Here is a 25,794-nt window from a genome sequence, read left to right on the forward strand (position 1 = left end):
CAAAATTGAAAAACAAATGTAACTGGAATATCCAGTTAAGCCTAAAAAGTCCACCCAGGTCTGACTAAGTCTGAAACACATGCATCCCTCTGCATTTCAAGACATTATGGAAATTTATGTATGAATTTGGTTTTCAAGACAAACTGCTACATCAGCCAAATCATCCTTGGTCTTCCCTTAATGAACAGAAAAAGCATTCAAATTAAGTAACAATTTCCATCGAGTACAGATTTGTAACAGGAGAAAGTTTGAGATAACAACATCATAACCAAATTGTCAAAATATCATACAAAGCATGGATGACAGATCAAAACTTCAAACCAAAGGCTGAAAAATAGATAACAATGAAAAAGATGCTGGACAAAAGCTAAATGAAAGAAAAATAGAAAATTTTAAAAAATGGGTCAATAAACAACAATGTAGTCATGGAAGTAGCAGTCATAGTAGTAATAGTACAGATGTAATCAGGAACTCCATGCCACCAAAGATGCAATAAATTGAGAAAGAAAAGAATTGCATCTTGAGAGTAAATTCCAACTGTATATTTCTTTTTATACTCGGTGGAGATAACAAAACGAAATGAGAGAGCAACAATCTGAACTCAACAAGAACCTTTGGACTTCCTTGACATCCAGGCTGCAGAATAAAACGACCATGAGGGCAAGCAGCAGTTCTGGAAAGCAGTTGGGAATTTTAAGCCTATCATCTCCAGTTTTTGGATGAACCAGGACCATGAGGAATATTAACCAAACTGACAGTTCTCTGCAACAAGGCATAACACAACCCTAATTCACCTCATCACCCGCAAAGGAACATTCCGCTTCTCCTCTGGCCTATGATGGAATAGTTTGGTTATAGTTCGCCTCTCACAATCCTGCAATAGAAGGAGCCCAAATGAGGAAAAGAAACGGCAAATTTATGGTCATAAAATATTTTCTCTAATGTTAGGATAGATCAAGTATGTTAAGACATTATGGTACACCTTGAACATATTGAGACGAAATGGCTTTCCAGGGTTCATTCTTCTCAACTTCAGATATGTATATGCAAAACTTAGCTGATCACGAGGAGTAAACCGATCAACCTCATTAAACCAAAGACAGGAAAACAAATTTGACATTGGTGTGTGAGCCCTCACAATGAAAGACCCTTCAGGAACATCTGTTTAAAGCAGGAGGAACAGTCGTTTAAAAAGGTGAGACAGATTTTCCTAAGCTATAAGTTCACTTGAAAAAGTATATAATAAAGTATAACTTTGATTGCATACAGCTAGAAAGGAGCTTGTTGGGATCTGAGGCATTGAATCTTTTGAGACCATCAGCCTGATAAAAAGCAAATTGCTGATCTATAATTGTATGGTTGAATTTGTTCAATTTCTTGTTCTGTGCCACTTCCTCCCAGACACAATGGCGATCATAATGATTTGAAATTGCATACTCATAACCTTTCCGCCACAAGAAATACTCTAAGATGAGGAGAGGATCACTTTGGAGGCGTAGCTTGCTATCCAACCAGATTGAATACCTGAGAAGATTTAATACATAAAAATATGAGATCAGATACCAGAGGTGGTTCACATAATTTGACAATAAATATGGCAGACCACCAACAGCACCTGTTAAAAGTGATCGGTCACATGTTGAAGGGAAGAGCTAAGGACGGACCGAAAAAAAAAAAGACACGGGTGGAAGTAGTAAGAAATAACTTAACAATGGAAATGGCACTGAACAGAACAGAATGATCAAACAGGATTCATTTAGCTGGCCTCATATAGTGTTTTTTCTCTTTTTTTTTCTGTTCTGATAACTGTGGACCTTATATAGTTGAGACAAGGCTTAGATTATGATGATGACAACAATGACAGAGGAGACTCAAATGAAATATTCTCTTACCCATGAGGAAATTATATTCAATTTGAAGTAAATTTAACAAAATAAATTCTGAGATAAACATGTAATACTCGAGGAAGAAATAGAGGAGATTTCTATGGGTTTCATAAAATTAACAGAAGGATACAAACTTAAAATACCTCCAAGAGATCATCGTTTCGCTAGGATAATTCAGAGGCTTCCCAACCTCATAAGGTCACACAAACTTCAGATAACTTGGCCAAAGAAAAGGACAGAATCAGTGCCACTCCCCCCACTGGTGCTCATTATGCAAAGCTAATGGTGAGAATTGCTATCACTTATTAATGTCTTGACCTTTTCTTCTTCTATTTGGGATTGGTTCTTGTCTTTGTTTGGGTGTAGGTGGAACCCTCCATCTAACGTTCAAAGCTTATTTGCACCTACTTTCCTAACCTGGCCAAAGAAGAAGGGAAGATTGCTTTAGAGGTGGACAAGGGAAGCAGTGTGTTGGAAAATTTGGAAAGAGCGGAATCAACGATATTTCTTGGAAAAGATCGAAGTAGAGAAGCCATTATTGAAGCTGTTACAATCAAGGTGATCCATTGGGTGAAGTCCTCAGAGCTCTTCAAGGATATTCCAGGGGATGTATTGATGAGGAATTGGGGTGAGGTTGCTAGATCTTCTCCCTTTAGGGGGGTGGTTAGGCCAGTTTGGTCCCCACCACCCAGAGATGTTGTTAAGCTCGATTTTGATGGTAGTAGTGAAGGCAACCTGGGCCCATCAGGCATTGGAGGAGTGTTCAGGAATGAATGAGGTTGGTAATGTTATTGCTCTCTACTCAGGCCCTATTGGAGTAGGAGACTTTTTGGGGGATGGAAATTATGGCGGTTATGGAAGGGATTAAAAAGGCCAAGGATCTGAACACCATGAAGCTGATAATTGAGGGAGATCCAAAGCTTGTTATAAGTTGGTTCCATAAAGAAGAGGAGGCTGGATGGTGGTTATACATATATGAGAAGAGGAAAATTGTTAATTGGCTACAAGAGATTGAGGCGACTTGTTTGCTGATATGCTTGCCAAACAGGAGGTGGGAGGGAACTGTTTATTTTGGGCTATGATGCAACTCATTTGAGGAGGAGCTAAGAGATTTTATCCCTTCCTCTTGTACCCTATTCTTGTACTTAATATTTGTCTTAATAATATTTTGCCTTTGTTATTGATCAAAATATAAACAAACTCCCCAGCTGATAGCTTAAGCAGAAGTGGACCTGGATGGACTTTTTATATTAGGACACGAACCTATGAGGTTAGCTGTTTGATTTGTTTACTTTTGCTCATTAGATTGGCAGGCATGAAGGCTGTTTTGACTCCATAAAGGAGCAGGAATGGCACTTTATATTTAATTACATTCTGAATACAACTCATCATCAAAATTTACAGGAAAAGTGAAATGTGGAGACCTTACTATGTCTACTCCATTGAGGGTGAATTTCCCAGTGAAAGAGATTTGGAGTAAGCCTACTCCACCTAAGGTTCAAGCTCTGTGCTGGGAAGTATTCCTTGGAAAGATATGTACCTGCAACATGTTGCAGAAAAGAAGGCCCAATAAATGTCTTTCTCCTCGTAGTGCTTCTTATGCAAAACAAGCAGTGAGACCATTCCTCATTTTCTCTCTTTTGTTACAAGTGGATCCCCCCCCCCCCAAGCTTCTTAAGGCCACCAAAAAAGAGAGGAGGAATTATGTGGGAAACATTAACGGCAGCAGTGGAGTAGACTATATAGGAAGACAAAAAAGGGAGAATTTTCAACGAGCAGTTATAAGGAGGCGATAGTAAACATCATAAAAATAGAAGTTGCATATTGGGTAAAGACAATACAAACCTTTCAAGTCTGTTAGGTGATGACATAATAAGAACAAGGGTAGAGGTGGCACAATTGTCTAAAGAAAAAGATAGGGTAATCATGGAGTGGAAACCCCAAAAGTAAACTTGTTAAAACTGAATTTTGATGGGAGTTCCATGGGCCACCCGGGGATAGCAAGAATAAGGGATGTGTTCAAAGACTCTGTAAGTAGGGTGGTGGTGATGTATTCAGGACCCTTGGAGCTGGAGATTTGATAAAAGCAGAATTGATGGCTTTGTTGCAAGGCTTAAGGTTTGCAAAGCAACCTAGCTTTCAACACTTGGAAGTAGAAGGGAACTTTAAAGTGAACATCTCTTGGACAAAGTGCAGCTATCAAGTGCCTTGGACCTTAAACATAGACATAGGGAAATTGAAAGCCTTTCTAAGTTATTCAATGCCACTTTTAAGTGGGCAAGAAGGACAGCAAATGGGATGGCAAATCCTTTAGAAAAATAGGGAGTTGATAGAAGCTGTTTTGGACAACAATGTGAAGCTTTTGGAATCCTTTGTGATTTTGTAATTTTGGGTTGTTGGACCTTCCAACCTATTGAATATTGTACTAATTTTCATGATAAAATTAATAAATTTCTCCTCGTTGACTAAAAAAAGTAAAATGTGGAGAGCCTGAGAGAGAGAAGCTAAGAAATGTTAAAACTTTATCTATTTATTTATTTTTAGAAAGAGGGAAATAAAACGGTATCTTTTATGCTTGCTTGTGCAATGGAAATCCTCTTCAGATAGTAGCTGTGCCAAAATACATATGAGAATATTAAGACGTCCAAAAAAAAGCACATTTCTAAGACTTCTTCAGTGACCTAGAGTTTTTTTTTTCTATTAATAAGACCTTTGGGATGTTTGATCTCAGGAAATATGGTCAGTTTGAAACAAAGAATCAGATTCAGAGTCTAAACAAGGAAAGGAGGGTTGATAAGAACAAAAGGACAAATAAATATAAAGGGGAACCTCCAAAATAATGAATATTCCATCGAGAAAAATATAATTAATAACAAAGGGAGATGCATTACAGCCTTTTCCATTCAGATGGTGCCATCATTATCATCTAAGCCTTGTCCCTCCCAACTATAATCCTGTTTCACCATTCTGTTCTGTTTACTGCCAGCTACTCGGATGATGTATACAACAATATTACCATTTTTTATGAACTACAACAATATTACCATCATCCATTTGTTTTCTTTTTCTTACCTTGCAGAAGGAAATAGCCTGTGTGTTAGAAACTTTGGTATTTTCCCCACTCTCCGCATATCAGTAAAAGGTAAATTCTTCACCACTACAATTTTCCACAGACCGATAAACCCCATTCTGTCTGGCCTTTGGCCTTCTGAAGAAACTGTTTCCAAAGTATTTTCATCCATGAACATAACAAAGCAGACATTTTTCCTGGATAACCGAGTGACCTGCAAAGGAACTGAGAAATGAGCCGACAATTATCATATTTAATCACATTTATATAGCAAAAACACAGTTGAAATCATGTATTTTTTTTATTAGTACAGTAGCAACCATGTTTACAGCTGCCTTGCGCTAAGATTCCAACTTTCCAAGATACTAACATGAGCACAGATATAGAAAATGAGGATACGATTCTCCCACTTCATGAATTCAGGCTACATATACATACATTTATTGATAGCCGATACCCTGCATCGAAATTTAGGTGGCTGGTTCAAGAGATGGAAGTTAAGATCAGCTGGGTGAAAAGATCAGCTAACTCTTTTGCGGATGGGTTAGCTAAGCAAGGAGTCGAGAGGGAGTCAATGTTTTAGGCACAAGTGTAATTTTTTCCTTTTTGTTCTTGGGAGTTTTAAGCTCCAATTGGAAGATAAGAAAGTTTATCTTCCTCACTCTAATTACTTTTGCAATTAGTAATGAAATGTTGTTATTGATCAAAAAAAAAAGATAGCTGATACCCTACATTTCTATCAAATTTTGTTATGTATCATTATTCACTACTTATATCTTGCCAAAGTTAATATCGGCCACAATGATGATGCTTGGAAGTAGTAACTAGTAACCCTGTTAAAAATCTAAAAGAACTGTCATCCACGATTTTTGCACTCACCAGGTAATAATTCCAAAGAGGAACAATAAGCAGAAATATCATATTAAATATAAAAGAATATAATATCTATTTTGCTTCTGCACAAGCACAATGTTATTTTAAGACATGGAAAATAGGTTAAAATACCAGCACCCGTACCGTTTTACTCATAGGTGTCTTCAAATTATCTGAGTTTCCAAAGATACAAGACGATACAGCTATGTGGCAACTACTCATATATCTTGCATCATCTTCTGCAATGTCAAAACCTGTACTTGGAGATCCTGTAGGACCTTTGATAAAACCACAGTTTATTTTTTGATCATGTGCATAAAATGATTCTTCCCTTTCTTGAAGACTCTGATGTCCAGCAAATCGTGGCTCCCAATGTTCTTGTCCACTAGGCCTCTCTTCCATTTCTGTATACTGCAAAGAAAACCTTGCAAATTTTCGACTTTCTAAAGGCTCTACAAGCTGTGCAGTAGAGTTTAAGAATTTCATCTCACAAGAGGAACCTGAAGAAATTTAAATATCAAAATGATTTCATTAAAGCTAATAATAGAAATCAACAAGACTATCAATACACACATGCATTCCTACATATGTACAGAAATACATATATATTTCATGAATATGAAACTAGCATATTAATTAAACACTGAGAGTCCAAATTAAGATGTGAAATCTTTTTTTTTTTTTTGATAAATAAGTGAAATCTACTCAAATATGCAATTCTTCCAGTTTATAAAATGTTGAGCTCAAATGACACAGTTGCATCTATTTAGATGATAGCACGTAATATTGGACAAAATATATTTTTTGATAGGCAACATCAAAATAAATTCATTAATTATACAAGAAATGAAACTTACAGATTTTGGGCAGCCTCAGCTACCCATCCCCTGTCCCTGTTTACAGTAACAAGACTATGCCCCCTCAAGTTTTAGTTGAAAATAGCTAAATGGGATTCTCGGGAATATGAGGAAATCATTGATAATAAGCCTTCAACTAATTGAAGGAGATTCAAAGATGGTTATTGACAGTCTTAAAGGTGTGATATCTCCACAGTCCATCAAGAACCTTGTTGAAGAATGCAGAAGTGCTTAAATATTCAATGGAGAAGCTAACTACACTGCAGATTGGTTGGCAAGCAAGGTGCATGGGGTGGATCTTGATTACCATAGGATTTTGGTTGTTGAGTTCTTTTCTATTTGCTTGAGTGACTTGTGGGGAAGGGCTACCCCCTATTGTGTGTAGCCAGGTCTGTCTTTTGTTTTCTTTTTCTTTTTTTTCTATTTTTTCTTTCCCATTTGTACCAAAAAAAAAAATCCACCATATCACCCATCTCCCTATCATTTGATAGTCAGCTTCCCTCATTTTGACAGGTATTTAATCTTCCACAGTGCCAGCTTCTTGTCCACCCTCTCCACCACCGGCTCCCAAATTTTCTGAGGCACATCTTTACCCTAGTGGCATTCCTAAGTACTTTGTGGGCAGTTTGCCAGTTTTGCACCCAACATAACTCGCCAAAAGCTGAAGGTCTCTTCCTTCTCCCACTGCAAACATTTCACTTTGAATGTTAATTCTTAAACCCGAGACTGCTACAAACCAAATTAGAATCATGTGAATAGTCTCCATTTGATCTTGAGAAGCTTTTGCAAAGAAGAGTATGTCATCTGCATATTGAAGTAAAGGTACCCCCACTTCCTCTCCCACCTTAAATCCCTCTAAAAACCTCCTTCCATTGCTCTATTAACCATAGCACTCAAAGCTTCAGTTATGCAGATGAAGAGTAAGGGGGATAGAGGGTCTCCTTGTTTGGTTCCCCTTGAGCTAAAGATTCTACCAGTTGGACTACCATTCACTAAAACAGAGAAACTTGTAGTTGTAATACACACCTTTATCCAGTTTCTCCACTTCCTTCCAAAATTGAGCCTCTTATGCAATGTAATCCAGTGGTCATAGGCTTTCTCCAAATCAACCTTTAAGATCACTCCTTCCTCCCTGTTACTCCTTGAGTCCATTAACTTAGTTGCCACCAAGACTCCATCCAAAATTTGTCTCCCGTCCATGAAAGCACTTTGACTTTCCAAAATGATCTAGCCTAAAACCCTTTTCATTCTTTTTGCAAGTACCTTTGCAATCAACTTGTACACACGCCCAACCAGACTTATGTGTCCAAAGTCCTTACTGTTGCTGCCCCTTTTTTCTTTGGGATAAGGGATAGAATGGTGGAGTTTAAGATTCGTTTCAAGGCCCCCTTTCACGAAATTCCTCAGAAACCTTCATTAAGTCAGTCTTGATGAAGGTCCAACACCTCTTGTAGAACTCCAAAGTGAAGCCATTCAGACCTGAAGCCTTGCCTCCTAGTTCATTAATTGCTTCAAGAACTTCTTCTTCTAGGAAAGGCTGCTCCAAACTAATTGCTTCCTCATCTGACAGACTCTCGAAGTTTAAGCCATCCAGTCTTGGTCTTCAAGCCTAGATCTCCTTGTATAAATTTTCATAAAAACTAACTATGGTATCCCACACCCTCCTGTCTCCCTCAACCCTTTCCCGCTCTTCTTTCAATCTATTAATCAAATTTTGTCTTCGCCTTCCATTTGCCATTCTGTGAAAGAAATGTTTCTGTCCCCTTGTTTCATCCACAAACATCTTATTCTTTGCCTCCATTTTACTTCTTCCTGAAAGCATAGCCTGTCATACTCCACTTTTTTTATCAATAACAAAGAACTTTCATTAAATAAGAATAGAAAATATTTAAATACAAAGGTGGGGAGAGGTAAACTTTCTCAACTCTCCCCCAAAAAGAAAATTACAATGTAGCACAAAACAAATGACTTCTTCCCACCCCCTATTTGGCCAGTGCGTCTGCAAATGAATTGGCACATCTTGTAACCCACTGCTTACGCACCTAAGGAGCAAGGTGTGTGCCTTTTTAAGCAAGGCGCAAAAAATAAAATAAAAGGCGAAAAATAAAAAAAAAAATGTCATAATCAAAAACTGACAAAAATTTCAAAAAAGTATTAAGCATAATATTAATAAAAATATAAACTTAAATTTTAAATAAATGTTTTAAAAACCTATTATCTAAAATTAAAATACATAAATATAACATGTAAAGCATATTAAAATGAGAATTTAAAAATAAAATCAAAATATAAAACATTTTCAAGCATATAAAACCCAAAATCTCTTTTTTTCTCAATTACATTACTTCAAGTAGCGAATGTGATGTAAAACATATTACATTCCTAATTCTACGAGCTGCCTTTGTGCCACACCCCTCGAGGCAAGCCTAAACAAGTCCACATTAGGTCTTAAATTCTTAGTTCTCACACAAAAAATAATTATAAGACCTGGGCGAGGTGTCTACCCTAAAATGCGCCTCGCCTGTGTGCCTAGGCGCACCTTTTAAATAACTAGAATCTCCTTCTGTGATCAACCTGTTTATATTTAGTTCCTTAGCCCTTTTCACCCTCTCTAACAAAACTAGAATTTTTGCTCTCAATGAATCCCCAAATTCAATTGGTCCTGAATAAAGAGCAATTATTGAACCTACCTCCGATCTGAAAATGCTACCAACCCTTGATGGCCCTGGGTTTCCTTCTCTACTCCCATCAAAGTTGAGCTTGATAAAGCCTTCCACCGAGAGATGCCATAAAGGATGAGTGACGATTTTGCTTGGAGCTAAGGCTGCTATTTCCTGCCAATTGTTCACAATGGCTTCTAGGGAAATGTCATCAAATATGTTTACTATCTTTACCCATTGAGCCACCCTTAATGTTACCACCTCTACGATTGTCTCTCTGCTTCTTTCTTTTTCAGCAAATATTCTTTGGTTCCTTTCCTCCCAAATTGTCCAATAGACCGCTGCCCTAGTGCACCTCCATATTATTCCTCCCCTCTTTTTGATCCAGTTACCAACAGAGTAGACAAAGAGGTTTTGAATGCTTAAAGGGGTAGTCCACCTATAACCAAATAAAGAAAGAAACCACTCCCAAATGGAAGAAACAAAGGGGCAAGAGATTAGTAAATGAAAGCAAGACTCACCATTAGCTTTATAAAGGGTACCCCAGTTTGGGGACAAGCACCAAAAAGGCTTCTTTCTTTGAATTTGATCACTAGTATTAATTGGAGTTGGAGACTCTTTGAGAGCAGAGTTTCAGGCCCTCCTGGAGGGGGTAAAAAGGGCTAAGGAGTTGAATCTAAATAAGCTGATTATTGAAGGCAATTCGCAAGTAGTAATTGGCTGGATAGAGAAGGCAAACAACGGGTTATGGGCATACATTAATGAAAAAAGGCATTTCAAGTGGCTAACCCAAGGAATGGATGTGCGTGTTCAGTGGGTTAAAAGATGTGCTAATTCATTTGCAGATGCTTTGGCCAAACAGGGGGTGGGAAGAAGCCATTTGTTTTGGGCTACTATGTAATCTTATTGTTGGGGGGTGGTAAGAGGGTTTACCTCCCCCCACCTTTGTATTTTAATCTTCTCATAATCTAATGAAAGTTTCTTGTTACCAATAAAAAAATGTATTAATTCTTTCCAGAGCTATTTCCCAACAAACTATTTCAACCCTAGAAGGGACCAGTCTCCCCCACACTTATTTAGTAGGGAAGGGAAAGGCAAGGAGTAAGAGAAGGTTGAGTTAGATCGTTGAAAAAAAAAAGGCGAAAGTGAAAGATCCAGAAGAGGAAAGGGTCCAAATTCAAGAATCCACCCTAGAAGGGTCCAAGAAAACCTTTTGAAGTATCTAAACCAAGGACGACACCACATCCAACTCAGATTCTCTAAGACCTCATCTAAACCCGAAGTCCCAATTTAGCTCAGGCCCTAATCCAAAGGAAGAAACAAAGGTTGTGGCAAGTTTATTCTTGTACCTAGAAAGGGAGAATAAGGGAATTGCTCTTTAAGTGGTGTTTCCCCCACCCACACATGTTCCCAAAACATTACCAAATTTCCAGAACACAAAATATACCCCAACAAAGGGTAGAAAACAAGGAAGGACAGCGTGAATAGCTTTCCAAGGTGCTGCAAAGGTTGCTCAGGCTGAAATTCCCACGTCCCAACCATCAGCTGCCAACCCTTGTATGCTCTTAATCACCTTTGTCCACAATTTATCCTAATCAAATGGAAATCTCCACAACCATTTTCCCAACAAAGTTGTATTCCTCTTCTAAATATTCCGAATTCCTAGACCCCCTAACTCCATACTTCTACTTACCACTTCCCATCTAACCCTATGGTCCCTCTTTTCCTCTCCAAACTCCCACAAAAAATCCCTCATTAACTTCTCTATCCTTCTACAAATCCTCATAGGCATCCTAAAAACCGATAGGAAATGGACGAGCAGATTGGCCAAAGTTGATTTGATCAAGGTTATCCTTCCACCAAGAGAGAAATTATTCCCTTTCTAGGAAGCTAGCCTTTTTGAGAATCTATCCACCACTAAGTTCCAAAATTCACACTCCTAGGGTTGCCCCCCGACAGTAGTCCCAAATAATTCAATGGCCACTAGCATACCTCACAACCCAAATTTATTCCACATTCCAATACATCTCTATCATCCATGTTAATGCCTACTACACAACTCTTACTAAAGTTAATTTTCAAATTCGACATTTTCTCAAAAACATGGACCACCTCCTTCAAATTCCTCACCCAATTTAAATCACCTCCCTATAAAATGGTATCACCAGCAAACTTCAAGTGCGTAATAGGCACTCTTTCTCTTCCCACTCTCTAGCATCTCACCAAACCCCTTGAATCCACTCTCTGAATAAGGATACCTAGTACCTCAGCTACTAGGGTGAACAGGAAAGGAGAGAGGGGGTCCCCTTGCACCATCGATCCTCTAATGGCTAGGAAGTGATCTGCTACTATACCTTTAGTCCACTTGCACCATCGATCTTCAAAGCCAAAGTTCCTCATCACTTCCAACAAGAAATCCCAATCCACCAAATCATATGCTTTTTCTAAATCAGCTTACAAATCAAACCTTTCTTTCTAGATCTTTTCAGCTCCTCCATACTCATTAGCAATCAGAATTTGGTCGATGATCTGCCTATCCATGACAAAGGCACCTTGATTCAAGGAAATAATAGAGAAAGCACTAACTTAATTCTTCTTGACAGCACCTTAGCAGTGATTTTGTAAAGGCTATGGACCAAATCGATGACCTAATGTCCTTCGCTTGGATTGTCCCTGCTTTCTTTGGAATCAAAGCAATGAAGGTAGAATTTAGTCCTGGATTTATTACCCCCCCCCCCTAGAAAATTCAACAAACACCTTTTGCAAATCCTCCTTTAAAATGTCCCAACAGTCTTGGTAAAAAAACATAGTAAATCCATCTTGACCTGGTGCTTTAGATCTATCCATCGAAAAACCTGCTTCCTTTATTTCCTCCAAATCAAACCTTATTTCTCGATGGATAGATCTAAAGCTCCAGGGCCGGATGGATTTTCAATGGCTTTCTATCAGGATTGTTGGGAAATCTTGAAAGATGAATTAATGGATGTATTTGAGGAGTTCTATCAAGAAGGGAAGTTATCGCCTAGAGCAAATGCAACTTTTATTGCTTTAGTGCCAAAAAATGAGGCCAAAACCCCTAAGGATTACAAACCGATAAGTCTTGTGGGTAGCTTGTATAAAATCATTGCTAAAGTCTTGGTTGGTAGGTTGAAAACTGTATAGACCTATGTTATCTCTCAGAACCAATGAGCTTTTGTAGAAGAGAGACAAATTGTGAATCAAATCTTAGTGGCAAATGAATGTATGGCAGCTAAGAAAAAACAAGGTGGCAAAGGTTTGATTTGTAAATTGGACCTAGAAAAAGCTTATGATATGGTGGATTGGTCCTTCCTATTGAATCTAATGGAAAATATGGGGTTAGGTGAAAGATGGAGGATGTTGATTAAGGAATGTATTAGCTCAGGATGTGGATTAAGGATGTGGATGAATGGGGTAGCAAAGGATTTCTTCCGGGTTAAAAGAGGACTAAGACAGGATGATCCCTTATCCCCATTCTTATTCACTTTTGTGGTTGAGGTTTTGAGTAGACAAATCACCAAGGCTGACCAAGAAAACCAGTTTAAAGGTTGGAGGATGGATAGAACAGAAGTGGTGGTGTCTCATTTGCAATTTGCTGATGACATAATCATTTTCTATGAAAGCTATGATGAATCCAGTTTAAGGAATCTGTAAAGATTGGTGGATGAATTTCAACAGGCCTCCAAACTGAAAGTCAATTGGGGAAAAAGCTATGTAGTTGGAATCAACATTGAAGGGGGCAAATCTACTAGGCTGTGAAGTGAAAATTTGGCCTCTAGATTACTTAGACATGCCCTTGGGTGGGAATCCAAAAGCTGAAAGCTTCTAGAAACCGGTGCTAGAGATGTTCACAAAGAAGTTGGCAATGTGGAAGAGAAATTATATATCCTTGGGGGTAAGAATCACATTGATAAAATCAACCGTAGAAAACCTACCCACTTATTTCCTCTCCACCTTTAAGATCCCGGTGAAAATAGCTAGGAAATTGGAGAAAATTATGAGCATAGTTTTCAAGGCGTCTAGGCGATTCTGGGCAACACTAGGGCGCCTCGCCTAGGCGATAAAAATTTTATAATATGAAAAACTGACTTTTGGCTAGTTTCCTAGTTTTGTAAACCATTCAGCATGTATGTTAATTGAAAAATAGCAATTCTCTTTATTATGAACATTAAATTTCCTCTAAAATGTGGCAAATCATCACATTTAAAAGACAAAAAACTTTTATGTATATTAATTTCATTATTTTCAAAAATAATACTACTATAAAAAGTATTAATAGAGCAAATTCATATTAATTAGCAGCTAAAGAAGGTTATTAACTTTATATGATAAATATTCAAGATGGAAAGTAAAATAGAAAAAAAAAAACAAAGATGGAGTTTTTGTTTTATTTAATTAGAGAGAGGATAGAAAAAAATAACTTTATTATTCTATTGTTTCTTTCCCCTTTCTTTTCTTTTCTTTCTTTCTTTCTTTTTCTCTTCTCAAAACCCTTTGATCTTTTAAATTTCAATAGTAAAACATTAAAACAAAATATAATTGATATATATAGCATATAATAAAATGTAAACACATACATTAATAAGATACAGCGATATAAATGATATTATAAAAAGCGCCTGCCTTGTCATTTTTGTCACCTAGGCGGGTGCATAATCGCCTAGGCAGGCACCTAGTTGCTAAAAGTCAAGGCGTTTGGGCGAGGCACCCTGCCAAGGGCACCTAGGCGACGCCTTGACAACTATGATTATGAGGGACTTTTTGTGGGAACCAGGGGATGAAAAGAAAGATCATTTAATGAAGTGGGAGAGAGTTTGTTACCCTAAGAAGCAAGGTGGATTCATAGTTTTCAAGGCGCCAAGGTGAGGCTAGGGGACTAGGGGGCGCCAAGTCGCCTAGGTGATGGAATTTTTATGTGAAAAACAAAGATCCTAGGGTAGTTCCCTAGGTACCATAACCATATTTCTTTAATAATTATTCATGATTTTCATAAGAAAAGTATAAATTTCATATTAAAGTATAGAAAATCAATATATTCATGAGAAGAAAAGGAAGAAGAAAAATAAAATTCAAAAAATATAGGGGCTGAACCCCTTATTTTTGTTATAGAAAAAGAAGAAAATAAAAAGTATTGGTAGTAGTAGTAGAAGAAGTAGTAGAAGAAGAATATATGGAAGAGGAAAATGTGCTGATTAGATAAAATTTTTAGTTCTTTACTGGTTCATGTTTTTAAGTCTTTTGAGAGTTCAATACAGCATTTAGCAATGCTTGTGTTGATTAAACCCTAATAAATAAAAAAAAAGAAATTAGTATATAAACACACAAAATGATTATTTTAGTTTAAAATGTCTATTTTATAATTATAATCTCAAAAAAGAATGAATAAAAAAGTATTTTATAGTAGGAAGTAGAAAATTGTTAGGCGATTAGGTGAGGTGAGCCTTAAAGGGCGCCTTGTTGCCTAGGCGTCACCTTGACAACTATGGGTGGATTAGGTATAGGGAACCTATTAAAGAAGAATAAAGCCCTTCTAGGGAAATGGCTGTGGAAATTCTCTTGTGAAGAAGATAGGTTGTGGCAAAGGGTCATTAAAAGCATTCATGGTGAAGCAAATAACAGCTGGGATGCAAAACTAGCCCCCAATGCAACTCCAAATTCTCCCTGGAAGGCAATCTTTGAGGTATATCCAACCTTTCTTCAATTTATCAGGTTTGATGTTGGTTATGGCAATAAAGTTTTATTCTAGGAAGACCTTTGGGTTGGGGATGTGCCTCTTATGGTCAAATTCCCAGACCTCTACTCCTTATCAAACCATAAAAACAAACCTGTTGCTAGGTTTGGTGTGCTTTCAGATTTAGGGATCTCTTGGGATTTTGGTTTCAAAAGAGGGTTGAGGGAAAATGAATGCGAGTCTCTAGTGCTTTTGATTTCAACACTTGAGAGGGCCTACTTGGACCTATAGCTAATAGTAGAGTTTGTTCCCCAACTTCTGATGGTTTATTTTCCTGTGCATCTTTCTTTGGTTTGCACTCACACTGATCCTATGGGGGTGAACTTCCCAGTGAGAGAAATCTGGTCTAAACCGATTTATCCAAAAGTACAAGCTTTCTGTTGCGAAGTGTTCCTAGGGAAGGTAAACACTTGTGATGTGCTACAGAAAAGGAGGCCAAACAATTGCCTCTCTCCTCATGTGTGTGTCCTTTGTTTGGGTTGTGGTGAAACCCTAACCCACTTACTTTTATCCTGCTCTTTTGCTTCTGGTATTTGGAATGTTGTTTGTTCTCTCTTTAGATGCAAATGGGTTCCCCCACAGGATGTGATAAGTCCATTCAGCCCCTCTTTCCTATGTCAACAGAAGAAAAGAGGAAAGTTCTTATGGAAAGCAACAAGAGCAGCTAGAGTATGGACTATATGGGAGGAAAGGAACCTAAGAATTTTTTCTGGAAAAAGTAAAACAAAGGAGGAAGTTATTGAAGCCATAAAAATCAGAACTGCACATTGGGTGAAGACCATGGAGATACTCAAAAACTACTCCATGAATGAGATCCTAAGAAATTGTGCTGAAGTAGCACAAGCAGATGCACCCAAAGTACTTGTAAGTATGGAATGGAAGCCACCGGCACTGAACAAACTAAAACTGAACTTTGATGGGAGTTCTCTTGGCAACCCAAGAAGGGCAGGCATAGGGGGTGTGTTCAGAAATCATCTGGGTGTGGTGGTGGCACTCTACTCATGACCAATAGGTTTTGGTGACTCAATACAGGCTGAATCTCTAGCCCTACTTCAAAGTCTAAAGATGGCTGAGCAGAAAGAAAACAGACTTGGAAATAGAAGGAGATTCACAATTGGTCATTTCTTAGGCCAAAAACATCACATCTGTACCTTGGAAACTCAAATTTATCTTCAGAGAAATTGACATACTTGCAAGGAGGATCAACTCTCAGTTTGTTGGGTCAAACGGGATGCAAATGGGATGGCGGATAGCCTAGCAAAACAAGGGGCAAATAGATCTTCATTGTAGTGGGTAGAACTGTAGCTGATTGCTGGAGATTGCAGTTTAGATTAATGTCTCTCTGCAATCTTTATCTATTGTAACTAGATTTCTCTGTTATTAATGAAAATTTCTGGTTGATCAAAAAAAACCTTATTTCTAACCAGCTCTTTTGGCCACTCAAGCCTTTCCACACAAAGCCTTCAAGTAAGGTTTTCAAGAGATCAACTTGAAATGGTTCACAAGGGCTCGAGCAATTTCATGTTGATCAATTGTCTTGCCTTCCACTTCTAATTTAGATATGAGATTTTTCCTCCTGTCATTAGCTAAAGCATAGAAGAATATTGTATTTCTGTCCCCCTCCTTTATCTAAGTTTGCCTAGATTTCTGTCTCCAACTTATCTCTTCTTTTGAATAGAATATCCTCTAATTCCTTTCTTAGTCTCCCTCTCTCCTGCTTTCTTCTTTCTCCAAAGATTCCATCATTTTCTTTGTTATCCAGAAGCTCAATATTATTGATTACCCCTTGCTTTTTCTTTTCTAGTCTCCTAAGATGTTGTACATTCCATACCTTCATTGTTTCTTTCAATTCCTTAAGCTTATGCTGGAATTTCATACCCTCTCATTGATCACTAGGGCTACTGTCTGTCCACCATTCCTTTACCTTCTCTCTGAAACCTGGGTGCATACTTGTGAAGGCACCTAGGCTATGCCTAGGTGATGGGATCTGACAGCATAAAATTTAAAGATCCCTACTTCTAAGCTACTTCATTAGTTTTTTATACTAACCAACATACCTGTATACTAATAAAACCATTCAAATGAATAATTAACTATAAATTCCATATGAAAACATAAACATGCCATCATAAATACATCATTTACATAGTATATTAATTTCAATGTTTAATAACAAGAAATGCAGTGAGAAAAGGAGAAAAATAAGGCCCAAAAGAAAATTCTTAAAAGAATAAGAAAATAAAAATGCATGAATAAGAAGACCACTTGGACTGTGTTTAAGGGGCAGAGACCCTATTTCAGGCCAATAAAAAGGTTGAATGCAGCTCAAAAAAGGAGAAAAATAAGGGGATTGAGCCCCTGTTTCGTAAATAAATAAATAAATAGTGCAAAAGTACAAGAAAAAATTTAGAACGTTGAGGCGCAACCCTGTTTCAGAAGAACTTACCTGGAGGTCCTGCACAACTTGGACTGAAAGAATGGAAACTCTTCTCAGTCGTCAGCCTTCCCTGTCTTTTCTTCTCAGTCGTCAGTTTTTCTGTCTTCTCTTCACAGTCATCAGTTTTTCTGTCTTCTCTTCTCAGTCTCGGTTGAAACAATGGAAACTTAGTCGTTGGTCTTCTCTGTCTCTTCTCTTCTCAGTCTCGGTTCAGAACTCAAACCCAAAAAAACTTGTAACATACGCATACTTTTAATAAAAGAATAATTATCTTAATAAAAAAAGTAACATACAACAGGGTGTATGTTAATAAGATAAAAGCAACCAATAAAATGATATAAATATACATAAGAATTAAAAAAATAAAACAAATATATATGGGTAATATGAAAACCATATTGGCGTTAGGCAAGGTGACCTCCAAAAGTTGCCTAGTCGCCTAGGCAACAACTATGCCTGGGTGACAGAGCCACAAGTTCTCAAAATGAAAAGGGGCTGGACCACTTCCTCTTAACTCATCCTTGGACAAGGAGATAGACCAATGGTCAGACGTTATCCTAGGTAAAGCCCTCAATACCAACCCTTCCCAGTGAGCTTCTCAATCCACTGTAAATAAGAATTTATCAAGCTTAGAACAAATTGGGTTTGACTACAAATTCGACCAGATAAAATTACTACCCAAAAGGGGCAACTCCTTTAGCTCGCAAGTATTTATGAACTCATTAAACTTTCTCATACTAGTGGCTACTCTTTGCCTCACCTTATTAGATCCCTCGACAAATCTTATCACATTAAAGTTCCCAGTCCTTCCCACAAACCTCGTATATCTTCTAGCTCCTCCCTCATCTCATTCCTCTCTTTATATCCATTAGGTCCGTCAATGTTTGTTAACACCCATTCAAATCCATCATCCTCTTGTTGGAATTTGATTGTAAATTTCCCCACCAATTCCTCCACACCTTGCAATACATTCTTTTTTCCATAGTACCACCAATCATCCTGAGGATCTTCATGATGGCAAGATTGCCCAACCTATACCCCTGGACCTCCATAGACTTCTAGCCCATCTATCATCAACTGTCGAAAGCTTGGTCTCTTGTAACAGAACAACAACTGGTTTCTCCTTCAGCATTTCTCCTTTTCTAATAAATTCTTCATTTATAAAAAATAAAAAAAGCATTTCTTTGATTAAGGCTCCCTTCCTCGCACTCCCTAAACCTCGAATATTCCAACTAATCAATTTCATCACTCAACTGCAATTTTATAACCCCTTCACCAAGCAACCGACTTATTTGCCCCCTCTTCTTCTGCCCTTCCTCTCACTAAACTCCCTATCTCCCTCCACATCAAGCTTTATCCTCTCTACCTCACTCGTCTTCCTTTCTCTCACCTTCTCTTCGGTTTTGTTAAGCCTTAAATATGTTTTCAAGTCATTAGAATCCTTCCTGGCTTCTCCACAAACTTCTTATTGTGACTTCTTCCTTTTTTTCACCCTCTTTTTTTTTGTCCCCCTATCCATATTGTCTTTTCTTGTGATTGAATTTGCCTCCTCATTGCTTTTTCCATTATTTGCGATTTGATTTTCCTCCAACTCCATCCTCTTCAGATCATCCAATGATTGTTCAATTAACTCCCAAATTCTTTATCCTATCTCTTCTACTAACGCCTAATCCCCCTTTCCTGTGTCATTCTCTTTTGCATCCATAGCTGGTGGCTTGTAATGAGGCCGGGAACCTAGATAACAGGTAGCAGACAGACTCACATTAGTACCCAAAAACAAACTTACAGTCATACCTTGATGGAGAAAGGAGGGAGACTTTGTTTCCTTTCCTTTGTCAGTAAGAGTAGAGTCACAGTCCTTTCTGGGTTGGTCTTGCTAAGAACCAATTTTTGGGCAAGAAGTATCTTGTGATTTCCTTCCTAAACTCTACGTTTTGTCCCTTCTTCGTATTTCCTCGTTACACCTCGGTGCTCCTTAACATCCTCCTTACAGCTCCCTTGCTTAGGATTTCTAACTGAGAGTGATTCTTCCCGCCAACCCTTTAGCAAATCTAACAAGCCATCCTCTTCAAACCACATATGTTCACACCTAAAGGACGGGTTTTTCACCACCACAATCCCTTTGCATTCCAACAAAACCAAAGAGTGATATATGAAAGAGGTCTGGGAGAGCTTACTGGGATAAATTTGGAAAGCTTTCCTCCCAATCTATTGATACTATGAATCTGTCCAGTTTCTCCAGAATAGGGAAATCTTGATTATTTGTCCAAGTGAACTGGGCACCTGTTAGAGGAAAATCTACCGATTCCCATCTTCAAATAAACTGAGAAAAACCTCTCGTCCCCCTACAGCCTCTATTTCCTCCCCTTTTTTCACTAGCAAACCTCATTGCATTGAAATCCCCCCGCCACAATGACCCAAGGAAACTCCTTTTCCCAAATCCCATTCAATTCTTCCCGAAAATCCCCCCTTCTGTTACCTTCATTGGGACCATACACCCCCATAAAAACCCAGCTGAAGCTCCCCTCCATCGATTGGAAGAGAATGGAAATAGAGAAATATTACCCTTAACTACCTCTCAAGAAAAATAAAATCTTTAGATCCCAAATGGTCAATAAACCTCATGTTGTCCTCTTAGTTGCAATATCCTCCCAAAAGCAGTCCCTCTCCCCACAAACCTCTAACCACCCCAGAGCTTAGGTCCTCCATCTTTGTCTCTTGAACACAGAGGATTGTTGGGCTCCACTTCTCCAAAAAGCCCCTAGCCACCATCCTTCTCCGACCTGAATTGAGCCCTCTGATATCCCAGGAGAAGATTCTAAATTGGTCCATTTTCTTAGAGCAAAAAGAATTCCTTTTCTAAAAACTTGAACCTTTTCTTTTTCTTTCCCTTTTTTTCTTTAAAAAGTGCCTCGAAAACTATTTTTAGTGCCCTTTTCTTCCTCCTTTGCCTAAGGGTGCCGAACTTCCCGCCTTGTCGCTCAAGCCCCATATGAGCCTAAACAACTCTCTACTTGTTTTCCTTCCTTTCTAGCATCTGTCTTTCGATCTCAGAAAGTAACAAAATTGTTTCTGCTTCCAGCCTTGTCGTTCAACCCCCACAAGAGCCTAAACAACTCTCTACTTGTTCTTCTTCCTTTTTTACGTTTCTCTTCTAGTGTCTATCTTTCAATCTCAGAAATCAACAAAATTATTTTTGCTTCCATGCCTTTAAAAGAGACCCCAAGAAATTCCCCAAAGGCCAAAAGCTTCAACAATACCCAAGGAGAAACTTCACCATTCCAGTCTTATTGATCTTCCACCAATGCTCCATTTCCAAAACAAACAGTTTGTCTTTGTTCCATTGGAGGCCAACTATCCACTGGGAGCAAAGCAACCAGGCTTACCACTAAAAGCGTCGTCTCCTACTACTACCTCTTCAAAGGAACAAGGGTTCAAACTTTCTCCTGGCTTCCCTTCTTACACACAAGGACCATAACTTGACTCACCTTTTTCGATCAGTGACTAACAAGGTGATCTTCTTTGACTTTGGGAGCTCTGGATTTCCTTGGGCACTAATAAGTTGGTTCCAGCCTCTGCTAAGACCGAAATGGGCTCACTAGCTACTACCAAAACATTAGGATCACCCTGAAGTTGAGTTCAGGTCGGATCAGAAAGGGGCTTTTCTGTTGGTTTGGCCAAAACCTGATCTGCTTCTCTTTGTCTAAGCCAACTACGAGAGTTTACACATGTCCCTCTTCTACTGCCACCGCTTACATGCCTAGACCGATCCCCTGACCACGTGCTACTCCTATGTGTCCTGATAGAACTACAAGACCTATAATATCGAGGTTTTCTCATCCTACTTCCGCCTTCCCTCCTTTTGAAACCCCCCCATCATTTCTAACCTGGCTAAACACTTTTCCACCACAAAGTTAATCACCTTTTCTTGTTCCAAGTTTGAAATTTGAATCAAGTTGCTTTTCTGACAACAAATGTCAAAGCTATTCACGTTACCTTTAGACGACCAATGGTCCTTAGCACAATCTTTTCTTCCCTGCTTTGTAAGTAACTCTTGCTCCCTCCTCTCTCCCAGGTGCCACGTGGCAACCTAACCTCTGTTGCACCCCAAACAACCTTTGGTCTTCTCCAGATTCCAGAAACTGCAACAATGCCGGTGCCAGAGTTGTGTCTTCCTCAACCGAGGAGAGGTTAACCATTACCACTTCTTTTCCTTTGGTTTCTCTCTTAACTTCGACTGAAATGCTTTCCCCTGCTAGAAATTTATGGATCCAACATTCCTCTGCCTCTATCACTTCCCCATAATCCAAAGTTGGAGCCACTACCTCAAGAAGAATTCCAGGCCAAATTGTAACCACAAAAACCTTTTCCCCATCAACCACACTTACCGCTGACGGTGGAAAGCCTTTCCAGGACGCTTTCACCCTAATACATTCCACCGTTTCTCTTGCCTCTACTGTGTTGTCTATATCCAAGTAGCCTCTGCATAAGTTTCCAATTTTCCTCACCAGCTCCTCACTCCACAGGTGGAGTGGAAGACCAAAGATTCTGAACCAATACAAGTCGGGAAAGCCAGTCTCCCTCTGCCAACAACCTTCTGATTCCTCCCATGGATACAGGTGAAGCAAAGCTCCTCCAACATTTCTAGCACCCAATCTAAGAACTCTTCTCACTTTCTCCAATGACAGAAGAATAAAGAGAAACTTGTTTTTGGCCATTCTCCTCACCCTTACCCCCTAAAGAAACGTCCCAATATTTTACAGCCCAACATTGTAGGTCTTCAACTGAGAAGTTCATCTCCATTAATACCAACAATGCAAGCCTCCAGAAACTTCAATCATTACAGTTCTCCTTCTCCATCTGGAACAAGGTAGAAGCATTTTGAACCGACTTTTAGGTTTACTCTCCCCTCCTTTGACCAAGACAAGAGTTGAGCCTTCTCAGCATATGAGAAAGGCCTTTCTTCTACCTAAAAGTTATTACAAAAGTTTTCCACTCTGCCACTGTGCCTATCTTCCCTTTTTTCCAGCCAAGCAATCGTCCCAAAGCTCTCTCCCCTATATATGAGTCTTTCCCTTCCCGGAGCTACCCTCCTTTCTAATCTAACCCCCTTGAAAGTCGTCGGAAGATTCCACAGTGAAGATATAGTCTGTCAACGACGGCTAACAAAGCTATCGGCCATCATCCAAACAAATACCAGGAACTGCCAGTGGCTATCAGTTCCAGTCAGCAACCATCATGAAGTCGTATTATTCACCAATCTAACTTTCTCTCCTCTGGATCACTTCTCTCCACCACCTGTTCCCAATCAACACTAGAGAGTTTGAAAACACAGAAAGGAGGTGAAATACAACAATTTGGTTTTCTTTTTTGCAAAAGATTGCAAGTATTGATCTTTTTTATTTTAAATGGCATGTTTCCCAATAAGAGCCCTAATTCTAGCAGGGACAAGAACCCATACCAAAGAGACTTAAAAGGAAAGGGAGGTGAAGGAGAAGAAGAGGAAGAGAGTGTTTTGAAGATCGAGGAACAAGAGAAATAACCCAAAGGGGAAATTGACCAAATACAAGACTCAAGACTAGATGGTCCAGCTGATAAAAAAAAGGACCGGATGGATCCAAAGAAACTCCTCCCATGAGAGATAAATCCAAATACATTTCATCCGGTATTGTCTGTGCAGGAGAGAGATCTCATTTTTCTCTCTATCCAATTTCTCTCCCACTTTATTCTCTTTGTTGTAATTTAATATGAGCACCTCACGTGCAGAAACCTTTTCTATGTCACAGTTGGAAGACCAATCCACTAGTTCATATCCCCACCCTTGAACCTCCACGGTAATGAAAATATATGGTGCTGCTTGATCAAAATGCTAAGTCCATCCAAATATGAAACACCACATCAAATTAAATAGAGTCCAATCCACTAGTCCATATCCCCAACTAGCCAGATAAACTGCACACTCACGGTAAATGCTAAGTCCACCAAAATGTTGGAGTAGCTTACCACAAATATGAAACACCACATCAAATTAAATAGAGTTCCAAATGTGCTGCAGAGTCTAGACCAAGGTAAAGCAACAAGTTGTCTCTTTCAGACAGTTGGCTAATAGGTTGGCAATGATAAATAATAAATGCAAAGAACAAATGCAAGAAATTTGTATAATCAGCAAATACACAACTTAATACAGCATAATCTTAACAAGAAAAGATTGTTATTTATCCATCTCCCACATTAATAGTTTTTTTATAGATATCTCCCACATTAATACTATTCATTCCATTATGTACGGACGGTATTATAACTTCACAAAAGTAATAATATTTTCTTAGTGATAGTTCAGTAACATCAGATAAAATTTATGGATGATTGAGGAATTGAACATCAATGCATTCCCACTCCCAAATCTATTGCTCTAGAAAAAAGCTCAAATTGTGTTTCTACATCCCAAATTGAAATTTCAAAAAGTTAGGACAAAAGGAGAGGTTGAACTAAACAAGTATTATCTGCATAGAATGGCAAAACAAATACCAGAAAATTTGTGACGCTTCAGCCTTCTCCTTGAATCTGCTTTTCTGTCAGAGCTAGATTTCTTTGCAAGTCGACCAGCATTAACATTTACAAGCCTGGAGTCCCTTTCCTCAAATTCATTTGTGAAAGCTTCATCCAAAACCTTAGCCTCCCTGGTTTCAGAATCAAGGGTATCAGAAGGCAATCCACCATCATCATCCTGAGCTTTTTCTACAACAGAATGATCTTTATCATGTTCTGGATCATCATATTCTTCCATGCGAGAATCTTGAGAATCAATACCATCATTATATTCATCATCAGAATCAACATCTTCATCATGCAATCCTGAGTCAACACCATGAGGTGTGTCACCTCTTTTGCTATTGTCCTGTCCTGACTGTCCAACATTCTTCAGAGAAGCCTGGTATTCTGCTTCATAAAGTTTCAGTTCATCACGCCCAGCTTCATTATACAATCCTGCACTTGTACGATCCAAACTATGCTTCCCATTTGACTTCTTCCTGGTACTATTAACGGGCTTTTGCTTACTGCTACTCCTCTCTTTCGTAGCCGCGTTTTCATTGTCTAGAGGTCGATTACCATCACCACCACTGAGCTCTGATACATCCTCATTGTATTCTTCATCCCTTCTTCTGTCATCCCTATCCCAGTATCTTGAGTCCCTACCATGCGATACAGAACCATGACCAAACTTGAGGATTCTCGGAACCCTGGTCCGTGTTACATTTGTGAGAAAATCTAAGTCATTCTTCGCGTCATCATCCTGATTATCAGACCTGTTCAATTCTGCACAGCGCATTCCTTTCTAGTCATTTAACAGGTAATTGCAGTAGCCCGTCCGAATGCTCGATTAACAAAGAGAAACAAGAACGGGGAGGAATGAGGGCTGATGTTCAAAACTAGAAATATACATGTAATGAATTTGTATTTACTGTGCAAATAGCAACTATGTTCATCAAATGAGAAGTAGAAAAGCAAGACAAAATCACTGAGAGTTTGCACTTCTTCCCCGCCAGAGTTGGATCTAAACAAAGAACAGCCATAAATGACTAAAACTTTCCCATTTTAAACAGATTCTTTCACAAGTTCTGTTTATTCTGTTTAGAAGAGGATTTAGCCATTTTACAGATCAAACAGAATTAGGGGCAAAAGGATAGCCATTTTTAAACAGAAATAAGTCCAATTTTAGAAAGTAAAAAAAAAAAATCGAGCAGTTAAAAGGAAAGCACTAATGAATCAAAAGTCAAGAGAAATCAATCCACCTTTATCTCTGGAAACGTAATTATAAGCGAAGAAGGTGACTACGAGGACGAGAGACAGAATCACAATGACTGTGCCGATCGAGATCTTCCAACTCTTGTCAGAGCGACCGGATCTTCGTGCTCGACCTTGTTTGTGCGAGACCCGAATGCCAACCGAGACCTGGTCCGGATTCGAGCTTCCATTGCCGTGGTGGAAATCATGGCTTCGGACTGTGAATCTATCCGCGCCTGCTTGCCTGTACTGAGCCATTCCAACATTGTTTTCACTAATCTGAAACTTCGATCAAACCACAGAGGTTTATTGTTTTCTAATAAATGCTCTCCATTTCAGGATTCTAGGGTTTTCGATTCTCCAAGACTCCAACTGAGGAGATCAGAGTCAGACTCTCTCTCTCGCTCTCTTCCTTGGTCTCGCTTTCTCTTCGTTCTTACAATTTACTCTGTTAGTTGATTTTTTTATTTTTATTTT

The 25,794-nt window shown here is 38.7% G+C and overlaps 1 protein-coding gene across 1 annotated transcript; it reads right to left on the bottom strand.

The window, feature by feature from the left end:
* Positions 1–230: 230 nt before the first annotated feature.
* Positions 231–25,794, bottom strand: LOC104596775 (uncharacterized). Its single transcript, XM_010258060.3, has 7 exons — positions 25,326–25,794; positions 24,061–24,849; positions 5,974–6,329; positions 4,959–5,170; positions 1,268–1,524; positions 983–1,161; positions 231–874 (listed from the first exon to the last, which is right to left on the bottom strand). The coding sequence occupies exons 1-7, from the start codon at positions 25,573–25,575 to the stop codon at positions 791–793; spliced, it is 2,127 nt and encodes a 708-aa protein (XP_010256362.1). The 5' UTR covers positions 25,576–25,794; the 3' UTR covers positions 231–790.

The sequence above is a fragment of the Nelumbo nucifera genome, chromosome 5, assembly GCF_055504915.1.
Source record: "Nelumbo nucifera cultivar China Antique chromosome 5, China Antique-T2T, whole genome shotgun sequence".
Lineage (NCBI taxonomy): Eukaryota > Viridiplantae > Streptophyta > Magnoliopsida > Proteales > Nelumbonaceae > Nelumbo > Nelumbo nucifera.

What these genes read in the sequence shown, in the direction of transcription:
- LOC104596775 (XM_010258060.3), bottom strand. Translation starts at nt 25,575, where the DNA reads ATGGCTCAGTACAGGCAAGCAGGCGCGGATAGATTCACAGTCCGAAGC. An exon ending in AGACACCTATGAGTAAAACG is followed by an intron (nt 5,171 to 5,973) that starts GTACGGGTGCTG and finishes GTTCCTTTGCAG; the next exon opens with GTCACTCGGTTATCCAGGAA. An exon ending in AGGCTATTTCCTTCTGCAAG is followed by an intron (nt 1,525 to 4,958) that starts GTAAGAAAAAGA and finishes AAATCTTCTCAG; the next exon opens with GTATTCAATCTGGTTGGATA.